The sequence below is a fragment of the Oncorhynchus nerka genome, linkage group LG4, assembly GCF_034236695.1.
Source record: "Oncorhynchus nerka isolate Pitt River linkage group LG4, Oner_Uvic_2.0, whole genome shotgun sequence".
NCBI lineage: Eukaryota > Metazoa > Chordata > Actinopteri > Salmoniformes > Salmonidae > Oncorhynchus > Oncorhynchus nerka.
In genome coordinates, this window is record NC_088399.1 from 54,370,892 (window position 1) to 54,393,611 (window position 22,720).

A 22,720-nucleotide genomic window follows, 5' to 3' on the forward strand; every position below is an offset into this window, starting at 1 on the left:
ACTAATTCATGCTTTGGCCACAAAACAAGAATAGGATGAGTCAACAACATTTTTTTTTTAACCTTTATTTAACTAAGCAAGTCTGTTAAGAACAAAATCTTATTTTGAATGACGGCCTAGGAACAGTGGGTTAATCTGTCGTTCTGCCTGTTCAGGGGCAAAATGACAGATTTGTACCTTGTCAGCTCAGTGATTTGAACTTGCAACCTTCCGGTTGCTAGTCCACCACGCTAACCACTAGGCTACCCTGCCACCCCAGAGTTTTTAAAAGGGAGATTTTCACTGGACAGTTATTTTAAGGCTTCCAAAATTTGTTAGTGGTCCAAATCCAAACATACATAATACAATTGTACCATATTACATGCAAGGTATACAATTCAAGCCATTAGAATGGTTGGAGTAATAATAGTTATATTATCAAATAATAGTAGCTGTTTAATCAATAAAAGGTAGTAATATTAACAAAATAATATATAGCAAACAATAGTCACATGCTGTGTAACACTACTGGGCTAAGGGGTAAAGCAGTTTACAGACCTGGGTTCAAATACTATTTGAAATCATTTCCTTGCCAAGATTTCCTTGCTTAATGGACCAATAGAATAGTAAAAAAAACTGCAAAACCTGCCCATCTGGCACCCCAGGCAGGCTAGAGCAAACACTGAAAGTATTTAAAAGATTTCAAATAGTATTTGAACCCAGGTCTGACAGTTTCATTGGAACTCAGGATCTTCAGATGAGTCACAGATAGCTATCAGTAATCAAGTAACTCTTGTGTTGGTTTTTGTCCAAGGATGTGGCCACTATGGTTAAGGCAACGGTATTAAGCCATGGCTAAGTCAATGGTTTTAAGCACTGGGAAAATAGTTGCAGGTCAAACAGGGTTTCTCAACACAGAGAACAGGGGTGTGACCAGGTAACGCAGCAAACCTGATGGTAGCAGAACCAGGAAGAAAACAAAAACAACAAAAATATACAACAACAAAAAAAGATTCCAAAAGGGTACTTCAGCTGCCCCCATAGTAGTATCCTTATTGGTTCCAGGTCGAACCCTTTTGGCCCTCTGTGGAAAGGGTTCTACATGGACAACCGTCAATAGGGACAACTGAAGAACCCTTTTAGGTTATACATAGCAAAATAAATTCTAAGAGTGTAGAAAAAAATACCTGCACAATACCTAAACAAGGGTCAAGTTTCTGTTGTCAGGTGTGATGTCTCCAATAGGCTATAAGAGCCTCTTTTCTTAACGTTTGGGCATGTTTTTTCCTTCCTTTCTTCCTGGTTCTGGTTCCGGTGGATTGGGTTGCATGGAGAAACGGCTTGGGCCCAATCTCAAGGGCCCCTAGGGGCCTTCCAGGGTCAGTGGCTTGCTGCATGAGGGCTATTTCGGGCTCCCTTGGGGCCACAAGGGTCCCCTGGTGTTAATTCCATCCTGGGCCCCTTAATTATTTACTAGAAGGCCATTATTAGGACACACCACACCTGATCTTCCAGCTCCAAATCCATGGCTATTGGCTAGCTAGTAGCGGAGGAGTCCATAAACTGTGGATGCTGCCCTGCTTGGATCTTCCAGAAAATGAGATAGACAAAGCAAACACAGAGAAAGACTAGTCTGAACTAAGTAAGAACCCCAGCAACACAATTTGTTTATTGTCATGACATGCCAGAGCTTCATTTCAATGACAGAGTTGCAATGGAAGAGAACACACAGAGAGAGAGAGAGAGAGAGAGAGAGAACTTACAAATTCACTCTGTAAGTGTTACATCAACACTCATTGGTGTACAAGAATCCCAGTGTTGGTTTTAATAACCAGTGTTAAACTGAAACCAAGCACATCATTGTCATATTTCCCAGCATGCTCTATTGCAGGTAGAGTTTTAGAATTGTTTCAATAAACAGTACCAGTAAAAAGTTTGGAAACACCTACTCATTCAAGGGTTTTTCTAGATTTTTACTATTTTTAATTTGAAATAACACATATGGAATCACGTAGTAAGCAAAAAAGTTTTAAACAAATCAAAACATATTTTATATGTGAGATTCTTCAAAGTAGCAACCCTTTACCTTGATGACAGCTTTGCACAGTCTTGGTATTCTCTCAGCCAGCTTCATGAGGTAGTCACTTGGAATGCATTTCAATTAACAGGTGTGCCTTGTTTAAAGTCAATATGTGGAATTTCTTTCTTTCTTAATACGTTTGAGCCAATAATTTGTGTTGTGACAAGGTAGGGGTGGTATACAGAAGATAGCCCTATTTGGTAAAAGACCAATCTATATAATGGCAAAAACAGCAGAAATAAGCAAAGAGAAATCAGTCCATCATTACTTTAAGACATGAAGGTCAGTCAATCCAGAAAATGTCAAGAACTTTGAGTTTATTCAAGTGCAATCGCAAAACCATCAAGCGCTATGATGAAACTGGCTCTCATGAGGACTACCACAGGAAAGGAAGACCCAGAGTTACCTCTGCTGCAGAGGATAAGTGCATTAGAGTTAACTGCACCTCAGATTGCAGCTCAAATAAATGCTTCACAGAGTTCAAGTAACAGACACGTCTCAAAATCAACTGTTCAGAGGAGACTGTGAATCAGGCCTTCATGGCCAAATTGCTGCAAAGAAACCACTACTAAAGGACACCAATAATAAGAAGAGACTTGCTTGGGCCAAGAAACATGAGCAATGGACATTAGATCTGTGGAAATCTGTCCTTTGGTCGGATTAGTCAAAATTTGAGACTTTTGGTTCCAACCACCGTGTCTTTGTAAGACGCAGAGTAGGTGAATTGATGATCTCTGTATGTGTAGTTCCCACTGTGAAGCATGGAGGAGGAGGTGTGATGGTGCTTTTCTGGTGACACTGCCAGTGATTTATTTAGGATTCAAGGCACACTGAACCAGCATGGCTACCACAGCATTCTGCAACGATACGCCATCCCATCTAGTATGTGCTTAGTTGGGACTATCATTTGTTTTTCAACAGGCTGTGTAAGGGCTATATACCAAGAAGGAGAGTGATGCAGTGCTGCATCAGATGACCCGGCCTCCACAATCCCCTGACATCAACCCAATTGAGATGGTTTGGGATGAGTTGGACCGCAGAGTGAAGGAGAAGCAGCCAACAAGTGTTCAGCATATGTTGGGACTCCTTCAAGACCGTTGGGAAAGCATTCCAGGTGACTACCTCATGAAGCTGGTTGAGAGAATGTCAAGAGTGTCTAAAACTGTCATCAAGGCCAAGGGTGGCTACTTTGAAGAATCTAAAATATAACATACATTTAGATTTGTTTAACACTTTTTTTGGTTACTACATGATTCCATATGTGTTATTTCATAGTTTTGATGCATTCACTATTATTCAACAATGTAGAAAATAGTACAAATCAAGAAAAACCCTTGAATGAGTAGGTGTGTTCAAACTTTTGACTGGTACTGTATATGTTTTTTGCATGTAATCCAATCTGTTACTTGGGACTCTCGCATCTGTTACTGAAATGGTTGTTCCAGTTAAGATGGTTTAGGTCGGGCCTCCCGAGTGGCACAGTGGTCTAAGGCACTGCCACTAGAGATCCTGGTTCGAGACCAGGCTCTGGCTGTGACCGGGAGACCCATGGGGTGGTGCACAATTGGCCGTTTGTCCCATTGTCCACTGGCGACTCCTGTGGTGGGCTGGGCGCAGTGTACACTGACACAGTTGCCAGGTGTACGGCATTTCCTCTTACACATTGGTGTGGCTGGCTTCTGGGTTGAGCGGGCATTGTGTCAAGAAGCAGTGCGGCTTGGCTGGGTTGTGCTTTGGAGGACACACGGCTCTCGACCTTCGCCTCTCCCGAGTCCGTACGGGAGTTGCAGCGATGGGACAAGATTGTAACTACCAATTGGATACCACGAAATTGGGGAGAAAAGGGAATAAAAAAAGATGGTTTAGGTAGTCTCATATCTTAATCTTCTCAACCCGGCAGTCAATCTGAATTAAAGTTGTGGTTGATTAAAAATCCCAAATGTTTGATATCCCCAAGCAAGTATAATGTTGCTTGCAGGCCTGATGTGGCCTGTAAACCATGAGTTTCAGGTTACTGTATTAGGGTAAAACTAAGGCCTTGTGAAATACATGTTGTATTTTGTTAAATAATTAAATTTTAATGAGAACATATTCACTTAGGAATTCACTTGGTGAAGGCCACAGGACTTAAAACTGATGAATGCAACAACCATGTTTCTGTCAGGAACAAATACTGTCATGGGTGGTAACTCTGCACTTCACTTGAAAGGCAAGGAACTCTGGGAAATATGCAAATAAGGCTTTACACTAAGCAGTGTGTTAATTGAACACTGACAGTGTGGACCGTATAGACACTGGACCTGTGTTAAATGTAACACTGTCAGTGTTGATTTAACACTAGAGAATTTGCTGTGTAGAATATAGCATGCATCCATGCATCTGTGCTTACTTGCATCATGCAAAGCCATTAAGCCAAGCATCCTTCTCAGAAGAACGAGTTGAGATGGCCTGACTTGACTGTACATTGTGGAATGTACTGTAGTATAGTTTTGCATTACGTCATTGTAGATATGCAAAGGGAGAGCGAAGGAATGCAAATATAACTCAATTTAGTATTGCATCATACAATGACACACATAGTGGCATGTGTGTCAGTGTATGTCAAGGTCATTGAGTTCTCCATGTGTGGAAATGTGCCAACATTTCAGAGGGTGTGTCAAAATGTCACATGTCAATCAATGGCAGAATGTATTAAATATTCATATAATGAGCTATAGTGTGCTATATAGTGGGAAGTATATCAACATATAATGGCATGTACTGCTGTAATGTAAGTAATTATAGTGTAATGTATGTTAGTAATACTAAGTATACTGTATATCAAGAAAGTATGGATTGAGGTTTATAGTATGTTGCAGTGTGTACTAGTGTATTTTAGGACCAAATACTGGGTGTATGTATGTGTTTATGAAAATAAATGTGTTATTGTGGGGTTCCAACATATACTGTAATGTTGTGGTATTATTGCAGCACACCTGTTTCAAGGGTGGGTTGTAATAGTGTACTGTAGTGTGTATTAGGGTAATGTGGTGTATATCAGTTTGGTGTTGGTGTGTAATTGTAATGTCCGGACAGGACCGGTAGTAAACTCCTATGACGCCTCCTCTATCTTCTCCCCGGCTGCTGCTGGCTCCTCCACATTTTCCGCATCTTCCACCTTTTCTACGACTTCAACCTTCTCTTCCTCTACAGCTGTGGCTGCCTCTGGCTGTGCCTCCGCTTCTATCTTCTCTTCCTCTACGTCTGCTGGCGTACTCCCGATCTCCGGTGTGGTGGCAGCGCTCTCGGCTGGCGTCTCCACGGCGGCAGTACATTGCACACTCAGGGAGGTTGCCAGGTAGCCCACCAGGTCCATGTACTCCTCGAAGTTGACTTTACCGTCCTGGTTGGAGTCCAGGCCCTGTCGCATTTTCTTCACCGCCTCGGAGCTGTCCGTGTCCTGGGTGCAGAGTAGATACAGAGACGGGCAGACATGACTCAGAGGCGACGCCAGCAGAGGTGACCTCAGTAGTAACTGACCCCTTACATCACAAGGTGCAGTATTGTTTTGTGCAGCATGATTAATAGACATACCTTGATTCAACCCAGTTTAAGAATTTATTCATTTTAGGTGCAACCCACCCTATTTTATATGTTAGTCTCAAGGTCATCAGACTGCTAAACAGCCATCTCCAGCGCATCAGAAGCAGCTGCCTATAGACATAGATTAGGAATCACTGGCCATTTTTAGAAATGGATCACTAGCCACTTTAAAAAGGTTTCAGTCTCATATGTATAAAATGCACACTATTCTACGGTATCTTAGTCACTTTTAAATTGTGTTTACATATTGCATCACCCATTTCAAATGTATATACTGTATTGTATTCTATACTACACCTCTGACCGTTAAACAACCATCTCCAGCACATCAGAGGCTGCTGCCTACAGACATAGATTAGGAATCACTGGCCACTTTAAGGAAATGAAACACTAGCCACTTTAATAATGTCTCTGTATCTTGCATTACTGATCTCATATGTATAAATTGAACTGTGCTAAATACTATTCTACGGTATCTTAGTCACTTTAATTGTGTGTAAAAATTGCATCACCCATTTCATATGTATATACTGTACTCTATACTATGCCACTGTATCTTAGTCCAATGCTGCTCTGACATATATGTACATATATTCTTAATCCATTCCTTACTTATATGTACAGTTGAAGTCGGAAGTTTACATACACTTAGGTTGGAGTCATTAAAACTCGTTGTTCAACCACTCCACAAATTTCTTGTTAACAAACTATAGTTTTGGCAAGTCGGTTAGGATATCTACCATGTGCATGACACAAGTCATTTTTCCAACAATTGATTACATGCAGATTATTTCACTGTATCACAATTCCAGTGCGGCTACATCATGTTGTGGGGGTGCTTTGCTGCAGGAGGGACTGGTGCACTTCACAAAATAGATGGCATCATGAGGCAGGAAAATTATGTGCATATATTGAAGCAACATCTCAAGGCAACAGTCAGGAGGTTAAAGCTTGGTCGCAAATCGGTCTTCCAAATGGACAATGACTCCAAGCATACTTCCAGAGCAAAATGGCTTAAGGACAACAAAGTCAAGGTATTGGAGTGGTCATAACAAAGCCCTGACCTCAATTCTATAGAAAATTTGTGGGTAGAACTGAAAAAGCGTGTGCGAGCAAGGAGGCCTACAAACCTGACTCAATTACACCAGCTCTGTCAGGAGGAATGGGCCAAAATTCACCAAACTTATTGTGGGAAGCTTGTGGAAGTCTACCCGAAATGTTTGACCCAAGTTAAACGATTTAAAGGCAATGCTACCAAATACTAATTGAGTAAACTTTGCATGTAAACTTCTGACCCACTGGCAATGTGATGAAAGAAATAAAAGCTGAAATGAATCATTCTCTCTACTATTATTCTGACATTTCACATTCTTAAAATAAAGTGGTGATCCTAACTCACAATTCCTGACTTTTAACCTAGTAAAAATTCGGTACCTTCCGGCATTTAGAAATTGTTCCCAAGGATGAACCAGACTTGTGGAGGTCTTGGCTGATTTCTTTTGATTTTCCCATGATGTTAAGCAAAGAGGCACTGAGTTTGAAGGTTGACCTTGAAATACATCCACAGGTACACCTCCAATTGACTCAAATTATGTCAATTAGTCTATCAGAAGCTTCTAAAGCCATGACATCATTTTCTGGAATTTTCCAAGCTGTTTAAAGACAGTCACCTTAGTGTATGTAAACTTCTGACCAAGTGAAAATGTGATACAGTGAATTGTAAGTGAGATAATCTGTCTGTAAACAATTGTTGGAAAAATAATGTGCTAACAAGAAATTTGTGGAGTGGTTGAAAAACTAGGTTTAATGACAGCAACCTAAGTGTATGTAAACTTGCGACTTCAACTATATATATATATAGTATATATATATATATATATATATATATATATATATATATATATATATATATACACACACTACTGTTCAAAAGTTTGATGTCACTTAGAAATGTCCTTATTTTTGAATAAAGAAAAAAGAAAGAAAAGCACATTTTTTGTCCATTAAAATAACATCAAATTGATCAGAAATACAATGTAGACATTGTAAATGTTGTAAATGACTATTGTAGCTGGAAACTGCAGATTTTTTAATGGAATATCTACATAGGCGTACAGAGGCCCATTATCAGCAACCATCACTCCTATGTTCCAATGGCACGTTTTGTTAGCTAATCCAAGATTATAATTTTAAAAGGCTAATTGTTCATTAGAAAACGCTTTTACAATTATGATAGCACAGCTGAAAACTGTTGTCCTGTTTAAAGAAGCAATAAAACTGGCCTTCTTTAGACTAGTTGAGTATCAGGAGCATCAGCATTTGTGGGTTCGATTACAGGCTCAAAATGGCCAGAAACAAAGATCCTTCTTCTGAAACTCGTCAGTCTATTCTTGTTCTGAGAAATGAAGTCTATTCCATGCGAGAAATTGCCATGAAACTGAAGATCTCGTACAACGCTGTGTACTACTCCCTTCTGGCTCTAACCAGAATAGAAAGAGGTGTGGGAGGCCCCGGTGAACAAATGAGCAAGAATGAGCAAGAAAACAAGTACATTAGAGTGTCTGGTTTGAGAAACAGACGGCTCACAAGTTCTCAACTGGCAGCTTTATTAATTGTAACTACCCATCCCGGATCCGGGAGTGTTGTCATCAACTGACACTAATTAGCATAACGCAACGGACATAAATATTACTAGAAAATATTCATATTCATGAAATCACAAGTGAAATATATTGAAACACAGCTTAGCCTTTTGTTAATCACCCTGTCATCTCAGATTTTGAAAATATGCTTTACAGCCAAAGCAAGACAAGCATTTGTGTAAGTTTATCGATAGCCTAGCCTAGCATTATGCCTAGCTAGCAGCAGGCAACCTGGTCACGAAAATCAGAAAGCAATCAAATGAAATAATTTTCCTTTGATGAGCTTCGGATGTTTTCACTCACAAGACTCCCAGTTAGATAGCAAATGTTCCTTTTTTCTAAAAATATTATTTTTGTAGCCGAAATAACTCCGTTAGTTCTTCACGTTTGGCTGAGAATTCGGTCACGACAATGCCAAAAAATATTCCAAATTAGCTCCATAATATCGACAGAAACATGGCAAACGTTGTTTATAATCAATCCTCAAGGTGTTTTTCAAATATCTATCAACCGGGACAGGTGGCTTCTTAGTAGGAAAGAGAGAAACAATGGCTGCATTTGTCTTTTACGCACAAAACACTCTGAGAGACTCCAGCTGACCACTGACGCAATGTTGACGTTCAGGCTCATTTTTCAAAATAAAAGCCTGAAACGATGTATTGTGACACTAGAAACATTAGGGAAGCCATAGAAAAAGGAATCTGGTTGATATCTCATTCACTGCTCAATAGGGACGCATAGGAACGCAGAGCTTTCTAAATAAGAGTCCCTTCCTGATTGGATTTTTCTCAGACTTTCGCCTGCAATATCAGTTCTGTTATACTCACAGACAATATTTTTACAGTTTTGGAAACTTTAGAGTGTTTTCTATCCTAATCTGTCAATTATATGCATTATTCTAGCATCTTGTCCTGACAAAATAGCCCATTTACTTTGGGAACGTTATTTTTTCAAAAATGAAAATAGTGCCCCCTAGATTCAACAGGTTAAATAGTACCCGCAAAACACCAGTCTCAACGTCAACAGTGAGGACCTGTTCTTGGCACAGTTGCAAAGAAAAAGCCATATCTCAGACTGGCCAATAAAAATAAAAGATTAAAATGGGCAAAAGAACACAGACACTGGACAGAGGAAGATAGGGAAAAACGTGTTATGGACAGACGGATCTAAGTTTGAGGTGTTCGGATCACAAAGAAGAACATTCATGAGACGCAGAAAAAATGAAAAGATGCTGGAGGAGTGCTTGACGCCATCTGTCAAGCATGGTGGAGGCAATGTGATGTTCTGGGGGTGCTTTGGTAGTGGTAAAGTGGGAGATTTGTACAGGGTAAAAGGGAACTTGAAGAAGGAAGGCTATCACTCCATTTTGCAACACCATGATATATCCTGTGGACAGCGCTTAATTGGAGCCAAATTCATCCTACAACAGGACAATGACCCAAAGCACAGCTCCAAACTATTTTGAACCTTTATGTAACTTGGCAAGTCAGTTAAGAACATTCTGTATTCTGTCTATAATGGAGTGCCCAGCACAGTCACCGGATCTCAATCCTATTGAGCTGTTATGGGAGCAGCTTGACCGTAAGAAGTGCCCATCAAGCCAACCCAACTTGTGGAAGGTGCGTCAGGAAGCATGGGGTGAAATATCTTCAGATTACCTCAACAAACTGGAAAGCCAAAGGTCTACAAAGCTGTATTGCTGCAAATGGAGGATTCTTTGACGAAAGCAAAGTTTGAAGGACACCATTATTATTTCAATTAAAAATCATTATTTATAACCTTGTCAACGTCTTGACTATATTTCCTATTCATTTTGCAACTAATTTAATTTATGTTTTCATGGAAAACAAGGACATTTCTAAGTGACCCCAAACTTTTGAACGGTAGTGTATATAACATTTTATTGGTTGCAAGAAGAGTCACAAGCTTGATATGGTCATTGGAATAAGGGACCAAATACTAAACATTTGACTACTTTATCCACAAGAATCTTTAGGTGTCAATAATTTTGACCCCTACTTTTTTGAGAAAACATTTTATTACTTGTTAAACAAAATCTCTTTCTCTGAGCAATTGAATTAGTATAAATAATATAGCTCAGCATTTGAATTACTTATTTTATATAGTCATTATTGATCCTCTTTATCAAGGGTGACAATAATTTCGGACCACCACTGTATGTGTGTATTTCGGAGGGGTTAGGATAAAGCAGACATACAATTGACGAATAAAGTGATATTAAGCTTAACAAATATAGCTCAGTCAAAGAGTTCAGAAAGGTGTAGTATTTATAGCTGGTGAGTGTGGAGGCTGCTGTCTAACTGACCATCATGATGTTGTGGAGTTGGCTCTTCACCAGCTTCTGGAAGTCATTCCCTCCCAAACTCTCCTTCCCCTTGGCTGACTTCAGGAAGACACCAACTATAGTCTGAATGGCCGACTCCATGACTGCTCTCTCTGCCCAGAGAAAGAAGGGTAAGGTGTGGTAAGTTTTTTTTGACAAGGTGGTTGGGAGTGAGAGAGAGAGAGAGAGAGAGAGAGAGAGAGAGAGAGAGAGAGAGAGAATTTTATTTGTCACGTGCCGAATGCCTTAGTGAAATGCTTACTTTACAAGCCCTTAACCAACAAAACAGTTGTAAGAAATAAATGTAACAAATAATTAAAGAGCAGCAGTAAAATAACAATAGCGAGGCTATATACAGGGGGTACTGGGACAGAGTCCAATGTGCGGGGGCACCGGTTAGTCGTGATAATCGAGGTAATATGTACATGTAGGTAGAGTTATTAAAGTGACTATGCATAGATAATAACAGAGAGTAGCAACAGCGTAAAAGAAGGGGGGGGGGGGGCAATGCAAATAGTCTGGGTAGCTATTTGATTAGATGTTCAGGAGTCTTATGGCTTGGGGGTAGAAGCTGTTTTAGAAGCCTCTTGGACCTAGACTTGGCGCTCTGGTACCACTTGCCGTGCGGTAGCAGAGAGAGCAGCCCACGACTAGGGTGGCTGGAGTCTATGACAATTTGTATGGCCTTCCTCTGACACAGCCTGGTATAGAGGTCCTGGATGGCAGGAAGCTTGGCCCCAGTGATATACTTGCGGTCACCTAACCAGGCAGTGATGCAACCCGTCAGGATGCTCTCGATGGTGCAGCTGTATAACCTTTTGAGGATCTGATGACCCATGACAAATCTTTTCAGTCTCCTGAGGGGGAAATAGGTTTTGTTGTGCCCTCTTCACAACTGTCTTGGTGTGTTTGGAACATGTTTTTTTGCTAGTGATGTGGACACTAAGGAACTTGACGCTCTCAACCTGCCCCACTACAGAGCCTCTTCGATGAGAATGGGGGCATGCACGGTCCTCATTTTCCTGTAGTCCACAATCATCTCCTTTATCTTGATCACGTTGAGGGAGGGTTTATTGTTCTGGCACCACACGGCCGTGTCTCAGATCTCCTCCCTATAGGCTGTCTGGTCGTTGTCGGTGATCAGGCCTACCACTGTTGTTTCATCTGCAAACTTAACGATGGTGTTGGAGTCGTGCCTGGCAGTGCAGTCATGAGTGAACAGGGAGTACAGGAGGGGACTGAGCATGCACCCCTAATGGGCCCCTGTGTTGAAGATCAGTGTGGCGGATGTGTTATTACCTACCCTTACCACCTGGGGGTGGCCCGTCAGGAAGTTCAGGATCCAGTTGCAGAGGAAGGTGTTTAGTCCCAGGGTCCTTAGGTTAGTAATGAGTTTTGAGGGCACTATGGTGTTGAACGCTGAGCTGTAGTCAATGATTAGCATTCTCACATAGGTGATTCCTTTGTCCAGGTGTGAAGGAGCAGTGTGGAGTGCAATAGAGATTGCATCATCTGTGGACCTGTTGGGGCGGTATGCAAATTGGAGAGGGTCTAGGGTTTCTGGGATAATGGTGTTGATGTGAGCCATGACCAGCCTTTCAAAGCATTTCATACAGACGTGAGTGCTACGGGTCGGTAGTCATTTAGGCAGGTTACCTTAGTGTTCTTGTGCACAGGGACTATGTTGGTCTGCTTGAAACATGTTGGTATTACAGATTCAGACAGGGAGAGGTTGAAAATGTCAGTGAAGACACTTACCAGTTGGTCAGAGCATGCTCAGAGTACACGTCCTGGTAATCCATCTGGCCCTGCGGCCTTGTGAATGTTGACCTGTTTAAAGGTCTTACTCACATTGGTTGCGGAGAGCGTGATCACACAGTCATCCGGAACAGCTGATGCTCTCATGCATGTTTCAGTGTTACTCGCCATGAAGCAAGCATAGAAGTAATTTAGCTCGTCTGGTAGGCTCATGTCACTGGGCAGCTCTCGGCTGTGCATCTCGTTGTAGTCTGTAATAGTTTGCAAGCCCTTCCACATCCGATGAGCGTCGGAGCCGGTGTAGCACGATTCGATCTTAGTTGACGCTTTGACTGTTTGATGGTTTATCGGAGGGCATAGCGGGATTTCTTAAAAGCGTCCGGGTTAGAGTCTCGCTCCTTGAAAGCGGCAGCTCCACCCTTTAGCTCAGTGCGGATGTTGCCTGTAATCCATGGCTTCCTGTTGGGGTATGTCACTGTAGGGTCGACGTCATCGATGCAATTATTGATGAAGCCAGTGACTGATGTGGTGTACTCCTCAATGCCATCGGAAGAACATATTCCAATCTGAGAGTCACTGGTGCTTCCTGTTGTCTGTTTTGCTTGTTGAGCAGGAATCAGGAGGATGGAATTATGGTCAAATTTGCCAAATGGGGGGCGAGGGAGAGCTTTGTACACGTCTCTCCAGATCCTCTCAAGTTCTGTCAGGTTGGATGGGAGCGTTGCGGCACAGCTATTTTCAGGTGTCTCCAGAAATGTTTGATCGGGTTCAATTCCGGGCTCTGGCTGGGCCACTCAAGGACATTCAGAGACTTCTCCCGAAGCCACTCCTTGCATTGCCTTGGCTGTGTGCTTAAGGTCGTTGTCCTGATGGAAGGTAAACCTTCGCCCCAGTCCGAGGTCCTGAGCAATATGGAGCAGGTTTTTATCAAGGATCTCTCTGTACATTACTCCGTTCATCTTTCCTTCGATCCTGACTAGTCTCCCAGTCTCTGCCACTGAAAAACAACCCTACAGCATGATGCTGCCACCACCATGCTTAACCATAGGGATGCCAGGTTTCCTCCAGATTTGACGCTTGACATTCAGGCGAAAGAGTTCAATCTTGTTTTTTTCAGACCAGAGAATCTTGTTTCTCATGGTCTGAGAGTCCTATAGGTGTTTTTTTGACAAACTCCAAGCGGGCTGTAATGTGCCTTTTACTGAGGAGTGGCTTCCGTCTGGCCACTCTACCATAAAGGCCTGATTGGTGGAGTGCTGCAGAGATGGTTGTCCTTCTGGAAGGTTCTCCCATATCCACAGAGGAACTCTGGAGTTCTGTCAGAGTGACCATCGGGTTCTTGTTCACCTCCCTGACCAAGGCCCTTCTCCCGCAATTGCTCAGTTTGGCCGGGCGGCCAGCTCTAGGAAGAGGCTTGGAGGTTCGAAACTTCTTCCATTTAAGAATGATGGAGGCCACTGTGATCTTGCGGACCTTCAACGCTGCAGACATTTTTTGGTACCCTTCCCAAGATCTGTGCCTCGACACAATCATGTCTCGGAGCTCTACGGACAATTCCTTCGACATCATGGTTTGGTTTTTGCTCTGACATGTACTGTCAATTGTGGGACCTTATATAGACCAAATCATGTCCAATCAATTGAATTTACCACAGGTGGACTCAATTGAATTTACCACAGGTGAGATCAAGTTTTAGAATCAACAACTTGTAGAATTTCTCCAATCAAGTTGTAGAAACTAGAGGTCGAACAATTATGATTTCTCAATGCCGATACCGATAGCAGTTATTGGAGGACCAAGAAAAAGCCGATACCAATTAATTGGACGATTCTTTACATTTATTGTAATAATGACAATTACAACAATACTGAATGAACACTTATTTTAACTTAACATCAATAAATCAATCAAATCAATTTGGCCTCAAATAAATAATGAAACATGTTCAATTTGGTTAAATAATGCAAAAACAAAGTGTTGGAGAAGAAAGTAAAAGCGCAATATGTGCCATGTAAGAAAGCTAACTTTTAAGTTCCTTGCTCAGAACATGAGAACATATGAAAGCTGGTGGTTCCTTTTGACATGAATCTTCAATATTCCCAGGTAAGAAGTTTTAGGTTGTAGTTATTATAGGAATTATAGGACTATTTCTCTCTATGCCATTTGTATTTCATATACCTTTGACTATTGTATGTTCTTATAGGCACTTTAGTATTGCCAGTGTAACAGTATAGCTTCCGTCCCTATCCTTGCTCCTCCCTGGGCTCGAACCAGGAACACAACGACAACAGCCACCCTCGAAGCAGCATTACCCATGCAGAGCAAGGGGAACAACAACTCCAAGTCTCAGAGCAAGTGACGTTTGAAAGGCTATTAGCTAGCCATTTCACATCGGTTACACAAACCTAATCTCGGGAGTTGATAGGCTTGAAGTCATAAACAGCGCAATGTTTGACGCACAACGAAGAGCTGCTGGCAAAACGCACAAAAGTGCTGTTTGAATGAATGCTTACGAGCCTGCTGCTGCCTACCACCGCTCAGTCAGACTGCTCTATCAAATAATAGACTTAATTATTTTATTTTACCTTTATTTATATATATAACATAATAACACAGAGAAATACAAGCCTTAGATCATTAATATGGTCGAATCCGGAAACTATCATCTCGAAAACAAGACGTTTATTCTTTCAGTGAAATACGGAACCGTTCCGTATTTTATCGAAGGGGTGGCATCCATTAGTCTAAATATTCCTGTTACATTCCACAACCTTCAATGTTATGTCATAATTACGTAAAATCCTGGCAAATTAGGCGGCCCAAACTGTTGCATATACACTGACTCTGCGTGCAATAAACGCAAGAGAAGTGACACAATTTCACCTGGTTAATATTGCCTGCTAACCTGGATTTGTTTTAGATAAATATGCAGGTTTAAAAATATATACTTCTGTGTATTGATTTTAAGAAAGGCATTGATGTTCATGGTTAGGTACACAATGGAGCAACGATACGCACCGCATCGATTATATGTAACGCGGGACACGCTAGATAAACTAGTAATATCATCAACCATGTGTAGTTAACTAGTGATTATGATTGATTGATTGATTGATTTTTATAAAATAAGGTTAATGCTAGCTAGCAACTTACTTTGGCTTACTGCATTCGCGTAACAGGCAGTCTCCTCGTGGAGTGCAATGAGAGGCAGGTGGTTAGAGCGTTGGACTAGTTAACAGGTTGCAAGTTTGAATCCCCCGAGCTACAAGGTGAAAATCTGTTGTTCTGCCCCTAAACGAGGCAGTTAACCCACCGTTCCTAGGCCGTCATTGAAAATAAGAATGTGTTCTTAACTGGCTTGCCTAGTTAAATAAAAGATTAAATAAAGGTGTGTACATTTTTTTGTTCTAAAAACTTGAAATCGGCCCTAATTAATCGGCCATTCTGATTAATCGGTCGACCTCTAGTTGAAACATCTCAAGGATGATCAATGGAAACGAGATGCACCTGATCTCAATTTCTAAAAACCTGTTTTCGCTTTGCCATTATGGGGCATTGTGTGCAGATTGATGAGGAACATTTTTATTTCTATTTTAGAATAAGGCTGTAACGTATCTAAATATGGAAAAAGGGTAGAGGGGTCTGAATACTTACTGAATGCACTGTAATTATTTTCGTGACAATCTAATTTAAGGAGACAAAGATAGGCACCACAGTGGAAAAATAAACAGTGAATCTCCCTGAGATATATAAAGGCTTGTCGTTTCAGGTGTTGTGTCTGGAACTTCTTGGTAGGATAGGTTAGGTAGGCGACAGACAGGCGATGCGCGATAAACTAAGAAGGTGATACAGAGTCTGACTGAGAGACAAGCGGCGATGCACAATGGAAGTTCTGATCTTTGATAGGTCATCTGATCTACTGAAGCCACCACACAGCCAGGGCTTCAGATTACCTCAGGGATTACCTGCCTGCTCTCAACCTTTTTCTAGCTCTCTCTTGCGATCTCTCTCTCTTTCTTTATGTCTCTCTCTCGCTTCCTCTATCTCTCTTTTTCATTCTTTATCTGTCTTGCTCTGTCTCTTTTATCTCTCTCTCTATCTCTGTTGCCTTACTCACACCCTTATGCACAGCACACACTCATGTGATTTCAAAAGGCATTTCTAGATTTTGTGAGGGACAGACATTTTACATAGTGAATATGTTAGTGTGTGTGTGTATGTGTGTGTGTGCGTGGATCCATGTTTGTGTGTGCTTTATGCCCCTGAGTTTATATATGAGTAATACGGTTGTATGTACAGTATCAGTCAAAAGTTTGGACACACCTACTCATTCAAGGATTTTTCTTTACCTTTACTATTTTCTACATTGTAGAATAATAGCGAAGGCATCAAAACTATTAAATAACACATATGGAATCATGTAGTAACCAAAAAAGTGTTAAACTAATCTAAATATATTTTATATTTAATATTCTTCAAAGTGGCCACCCTTTTTGCAGTTAACTCTAATGAACTTATCCTCTGCAGCAGAGGTAACTATGGGGCTTCCTTTCCTGTGGCGGTCCTCATGAGAGACAGTTTCATCATATAGCTTGATGGTTTTTGCGACTGCACTTGAAGAAACGTTCAAAGTTCTTGACATTTTCCGGATTGACTGACCGTCATGTCTTAAAGCAATGATGGACTGTCGTTGCTCTTAGCTTTTTTGAGCTGTTCTTGCCATAATATGGACTTGGTCTTTTACCAAATAGGGTTATCTTCTGTATACCACCCCTACCGTGCCACAATACAACTGATTGGCTCAAACGCATTAAGAAGGAAAGAAATTCCACAAATGAACTTTTAATTAAGCACACCTGTTAATTGAAATACATTCCAGGTGACTACCTAATGAAGCTGGTTGAGAGAACGCCAAGAGTGTGCAAAGCTTTCATCAAGGCAAAGGGTGGCTATTTTGAAGAATCTAAAATCTAAAATATATTTAGATTTGTTTAACACTTTTTTGGTTACTACATGATTCCATATGTTTAATTTCATAGTTTTGATGTATTCACTATTATTCTACAATGTAGAAAATAGTCCAAATAAAGAAAACCCCTGGAATGAGTAGGTGTTTCCAAACTTTTGCCTGGTACTGCATGTAATATAGGCCATGAGTGTAGGACTGATTGCACGAGATATGCGTGATATGTGTCCTATTACTCACAATAGACAGCTGTATGTGTAAGATTGCCCTCACACTGAGCAAAAAATACAATGCATGCCAGTGAGTGACACATCCATGCAGGAATTTTATAATTTTTTTGTCAGTGGAGATCAGTTAAACATGATAGGAATTTACAGGCCAACTCTGCACCAAACTAGTGAACGGAGATGTTAGGTTGGCCAACCTCACTCGTTTGTCAACTTATTTAAATGTAGCACAAAAAGTACACACACACATCTGCCAAGAAAAAGCATACACTGTAAAGGGGTTACTGTGAATTTGACAGTAGTTTACAGGCAGCTCGGTGGCATGTGAAAATCTGTATTTCATATTACAGTACACCTACTGTAATATAGATACGGTATCAAAGAAAGTCCTGTGTAATGATACACAGTACAATAAAGTAATATTCGCTGTATTATACTGTTAAAAAGTAAATGCTACCATAATCGGAATGAATGAATGGATGAATTAAATGTTTTTTACTGTAAATACTAGGGATTGGTGCAAGTAGATTAGATCCTAAGTGTTTACACATTACAGTACAGTATATTACTGAATATTTGGTGTTTAATTTCACTTGCACTTCTAGAGGTCTTAAAGAAAGCCATCTGACCAAGATGTTTTAATGGGGTCAAGTTTAAGGAGCTCCTTTAGCACCTCGGACTCAGTGACCGCCTGCAGGGAGAAACTTTGTAGCGGGGCTGGGGAATAAGATGGAGAAGCGTCGGGGCTAGTCGCATTAGAAGGGGTGAGAGATGAGGAAATGTTGGACGGGCCAGGAGGCATGGCTGAGTAAAATAGGAATCCTGACTTAATGAAGTGGTGATTAAAGTGCTCAGCCATGTGCTTCTTGTTACAGTGTACCTTATAGCTTTTTACAATAGACTTTCGTTTGTTAAATCTGTTTTTGGAAATCCGAGGGGGCTTTTGAGAAGGTAAATAAATCTGCCATTGTAAAGAAACATGTCACACTTCAGCACCCCCTCATCACCTTCTTCTCCCCTCTCTTCCAAACCCTCCTTCTCCTAGTGCAATCACCACATCCACAGGCAATTAGGAAACATGGATATTAGCCTAATTATGCTGAGAAAGAGTGAGGGCAGCATATTAAAAGCTACACTTTCATTGTCCACTCTGACAAGCTCCAAGAAATACTGTCAACCGCAACCGGTACTAAGTCTGACCCTGTGGTTCTAACACTCTTTACTGTTGCTACATCTACATTAACACCATACATTGATTGATACCAATTACCGAAGAGACATGTGTTATTATGTGGTTATATATAGACCTACCATATATGTGATTGAAAAGAGGCAACTGATAAGGGTAAAGTCCAATGAGAGTGTAGTAGCTACTCTCTGGATTTTTATAGACTTGAGGCATTAGAGTAGGCTGTTTGGATAAACATATATTCTTTCTGATTATTGAAATGTAAAAAGTTGTACAGTTAGATTGTTTTTAATTGCACTATGAATTGACATGCAAAATCTAAATATGGCCCCAACGAAAAGGTGAAGCCCAAGGAGAAACATTGATAAGTAGGCCTAACGGATCCATGCGCACCAGAGTTCACACCTTCGCGGATGTTGGCCTACATGAACCACAATGACCCGTCATTCCCTGGTAAATCCTCAAACTCTTTACAACAAAAACCACAGTCACTCTTCTTGCACTGCCATTTCTGTCCTATTCTTACATGTATTATTTACTTGGTGGACTGGCTGCAACCTGGCTATGCCTTCTCACAGTCAAGGTCAGTGACAGTCAACCTCATCTCCAAACTAATGAACATAGGGCTTCTATTACTTAGCCAACGTCACAAGGACAGCTCTGACCCCACCTCAGTTCCGACACACACCAACTATTATGTCGAGCAAAGGCCAAAAAACAACTCAGCAAATAATTAAATATAGACACCCAGAGGTTTTCCGTTTCACTCCAGAGCCCAAAGTAGATTGAGTGTTGCCTTTCCAAATGGGCGAATGTGATACAGTACGTGCTCTGAGTAATGACAATACTACCGCTTGTGTGGCATGAAATATTAAGAGAGGAACAAGTTAGGTTGTGGCTATATACTTTAGCTAAAATGCAAAAAGTTGTCTGTGATGAGATTCGAACTCGCAAGGGAGGTTGAGTGGGCGTATAACGCAAACGTCTAGCAACCCAAAGGTCACAGACAACTTTAGCATTTTAGCAACTTTCAATTACTTACTACTTTTTAGATACTTTGGAACTACTTAGCATGTTAGATAACCCTTCCCCTAACTCTAATCTTAACCCTTCCCCTAACCTTAACCCTTCCCCTAACCTTAATAACCCTTTAACCTAACTCCTAAACTTAACCCTAACCCATAGTCTAGCTAACATTAGAAAGCTAATTAACGTTAGCCACCTAGCAACATAACTAAATTCGTAACATTTGATAGGTTTTGCAAATTCGCAACATATAATACAAATCATACAAAATGGGTGATGTACATCCACAATGAATAGATACCACCGTAACATGTCATACTAAATGAAGTGTCTCGCATTTATGTACAGAACAATACGAAATGCTCTGAGGCCAGGTTGATTGGAGTGGCAGCAAGTCTTAAACCTTTAATTACAGTAAAATACTGTGAAATACAAATCCTTCCCCTCAACTAATTTAATGAATCCATTAATTAATTCCGATTACGGTAGCATTTACTTTTACAGTTGAATACAGTCATGTACTGTGCGTCATTAAAGTGCTTGCTTTGATACCATATCACAGTAGGTGTACTGTACTGTAATATGAAATACAGGTAACATCTTTACAGTGTAGGTTTAATATGTTCTTTAAATAGTCAATACATTTTAGGCCAGTTGTACAAACCAAACAGGCTCATATTGCATGGTAGCTAGATGATCGATCCGTTTTACAAAAGAGGCACACTTATCGGCTATTTTTGGGTTGAGAGTGCACTCGCTATGACTGATCAATAATGATCAAGAAGGGCTATGCGTTTATGATAAATAATGCACTACTGACATATAGTTCAATCGTTTTTTGCCCTTTAAAATCGAACGTTATTTGCTACTTTTAAAAAAACCAGTCTTTCTTGAAGTCTCTAACAGCTTCGTCATTGGCACTGTCTCTTAGAGCGTATACGTTTCACGAGACAGTTCCTGCAAGGGTGTATCTAAAACGTGGCATAAGCGTTATGATTTAAGCACGTTTACAGTGCAAAACTTTTTCAATAAAGCATGAACAAAATATGTAACTCACCATATACTTCCTACAGGGCAAGCAAACAGTTCAAATGTGGCCAATTTTGTGTTTATTTTCCCGTCTATGTCCTCGGTTTGAGAACCCCCCCCAAAAACGTGCCAAACTGGAGCTGCAGAATCTCTTCCTTGATTTAGTTTTTTCTTAAACTTTTTCCCCTGACAAGTCAAAGGGCGTGTACCTGGGAGAGTGCGAAAGTGGGGAATGTGTAAGAGACGTAAAACAACTTTTATATGAGTGGGTAAAATGTATATCAACCTTGGAACATATTTTCTCTCTATTCTATTATCTTTGGCATGTGGTGCTACTTTATGTCGTCTGATTTGCTTTGTTCCAGGCCAATAATTTGAGTAGGAGGGATATTCAGATTAATAGATGATACGGGGAGAGATGAGTGTTGAGTTGCTTTTAAATTTTTTATTTTACCTTTATTTAACCAGGCAAGTCAGTTAAGAACAAATTCTTATTTTCAATGACAGCCTAGGAACAGTGGGTTAACTGCCTGTTCAGGGGCAGAACGACAGATTTGTACCTTGTCAGCTCGGGGGTTTGAACTTGCAACCTTGCGGTTACTAGTCCAACGCTCTAACCACTAGGCTACCCATTTAATTGCACAACCCTTTATATCCAAAATTAACTGCCAGTTTCATTTTATGAAATTAACACAAGTTTAGACTTACACCTAGATCACACCAACACTGTCATTCCATAAAATGGTACGTAACATCTGGATATGTGTGCAGCAAAAGTTCAACATTCATCCTCTACTACCATTTCTGTTACACCTTCGATGCATACAGTTTGATGCATACTTTCGATAAATCCTACATATGCACCACACAGAACGCACTGAAATTTTCTCTGCAACGAAATGCTGCAAGGCAAATGCAGCGTTCCATTGGAAATTAATGTACTGTGGGTGTGATTGAGGCATTAGGCTAATTTGTGGACTGTAGTGATCTTTACCCCTCTCATACACACAACTTTTGATCAAATCAAATTTATTTATATAGCCCTTCGTACATCAGATGATATCTAAAAGTGCTGTACAGAAATCCAGCCTAAAACCCCAAACAGCAAGCAATGCAGGTGTAGAAGCACGGTGGCTAGGAAAAACTCCCTAGAAAGGCCAAAACCTAGGAAGAAACCTAGAGAGGAACCAGGCTATGTGGGGTGGCCAGTCCTCTTCTGGCTGTGCGGGGTGGAGATTATAACAGAACATGGCCAAGATGTTCAAATGTTCATAAATGACCAGCATGGTCGATTAATAATAATAAGGCAGAACAGTTGAAACTGGAGCAGCAGCACAGTCAGGTGGAAGTTGAAACTGGAGCAGCAGCATGGCCAGGTGGACTGGGGACAGCAAGGAGTCATCATGTCAGGTAGTCTTGGGGCATGGTCCTAGGGCTCAGGTCCTCCGAGAGAGAGAAGGAGAGAATTAGAGAACGCACACTTAGATTCACACAGGACACCGAATAGGACAGGAGAAGTACTCCAGATATAACAAACTGACCCCAGCCCCCCGACACAAACTACTGCAGCATAAATACTGGAGGCTGAGACAGGAGGGTCCCACTTAGAAGTCTAGTCCTACCCAATCTCCCGCCCTGGGGGGTCACGCTGTTTCTCATTGCTGACAATGATTTGTCAGCCATCACGCCCACACTGGCACCTTGTGTTTAATTAGGATATAAAGTCCAAAGTCTGATGCCCAGTATCAAAATTGCAATGGAAACATCTACTTCCCCATATAGTGCACTATTTTTGACCATTCACTAAACAAACTAAATGTACATGTAATTAAACAATAAAGTACATGGACAGGCAAGCAACTTTCCTGTATCCAATGTATTGTTGTTGACCTAGGATA

General features: G+C 40.9%; 1 protein-coding gene across 1 annotated transcript; it reads right to left on the bottom strand.

Moving 5' to 3' along the window:
* Positions 1 to 797: 797 nt before the first annotated feature.
* On the bottom strand, positions 798 to 20,994 carry LOC115128974 (protein S100-A16-like). The gene is made up of 3 exons (XM_029659113.2): positions 20,851 to 20,994; positions 10,610 to 10,740; positions 798 to 5,498 (listed from the first exon to the last, which is right to left on the bottom strand). The coding sequence occupies exons 2-3, from the start codon at positions 10,727 to 10,729 to the stop codon at positions 5,151 to 5,153; spliced, it is 468 nt and encodes a 155-aa protein (XP_029514973.1). The 5' UTR covers positions 10,730 to 10,740; positions 20,851 to 20,994; the 3' UTR covers positions 798 to 5,150.
* Between the last annotated feature and the right edge of the window lie 1,726 nt (positions 20,995 to 22,720).

Bases quoted from the DNA above. Each gene is read 5' to 3' on its own strand.
- LOC115128974 (XM_029659113.2), bottom strand. From the start codon at position 10,729: ATGGAGTCGGCCATTCAGACTATAGTTGGTGTCTTCCTGAAGTCAGCC. The intron at 5,499-10,609 runs GTCAGTTAGACA...CTCTGCACCCAG, and splicing joins AACTCCACAACATCATGATG to GACACGGACAGCTCCGAGGC.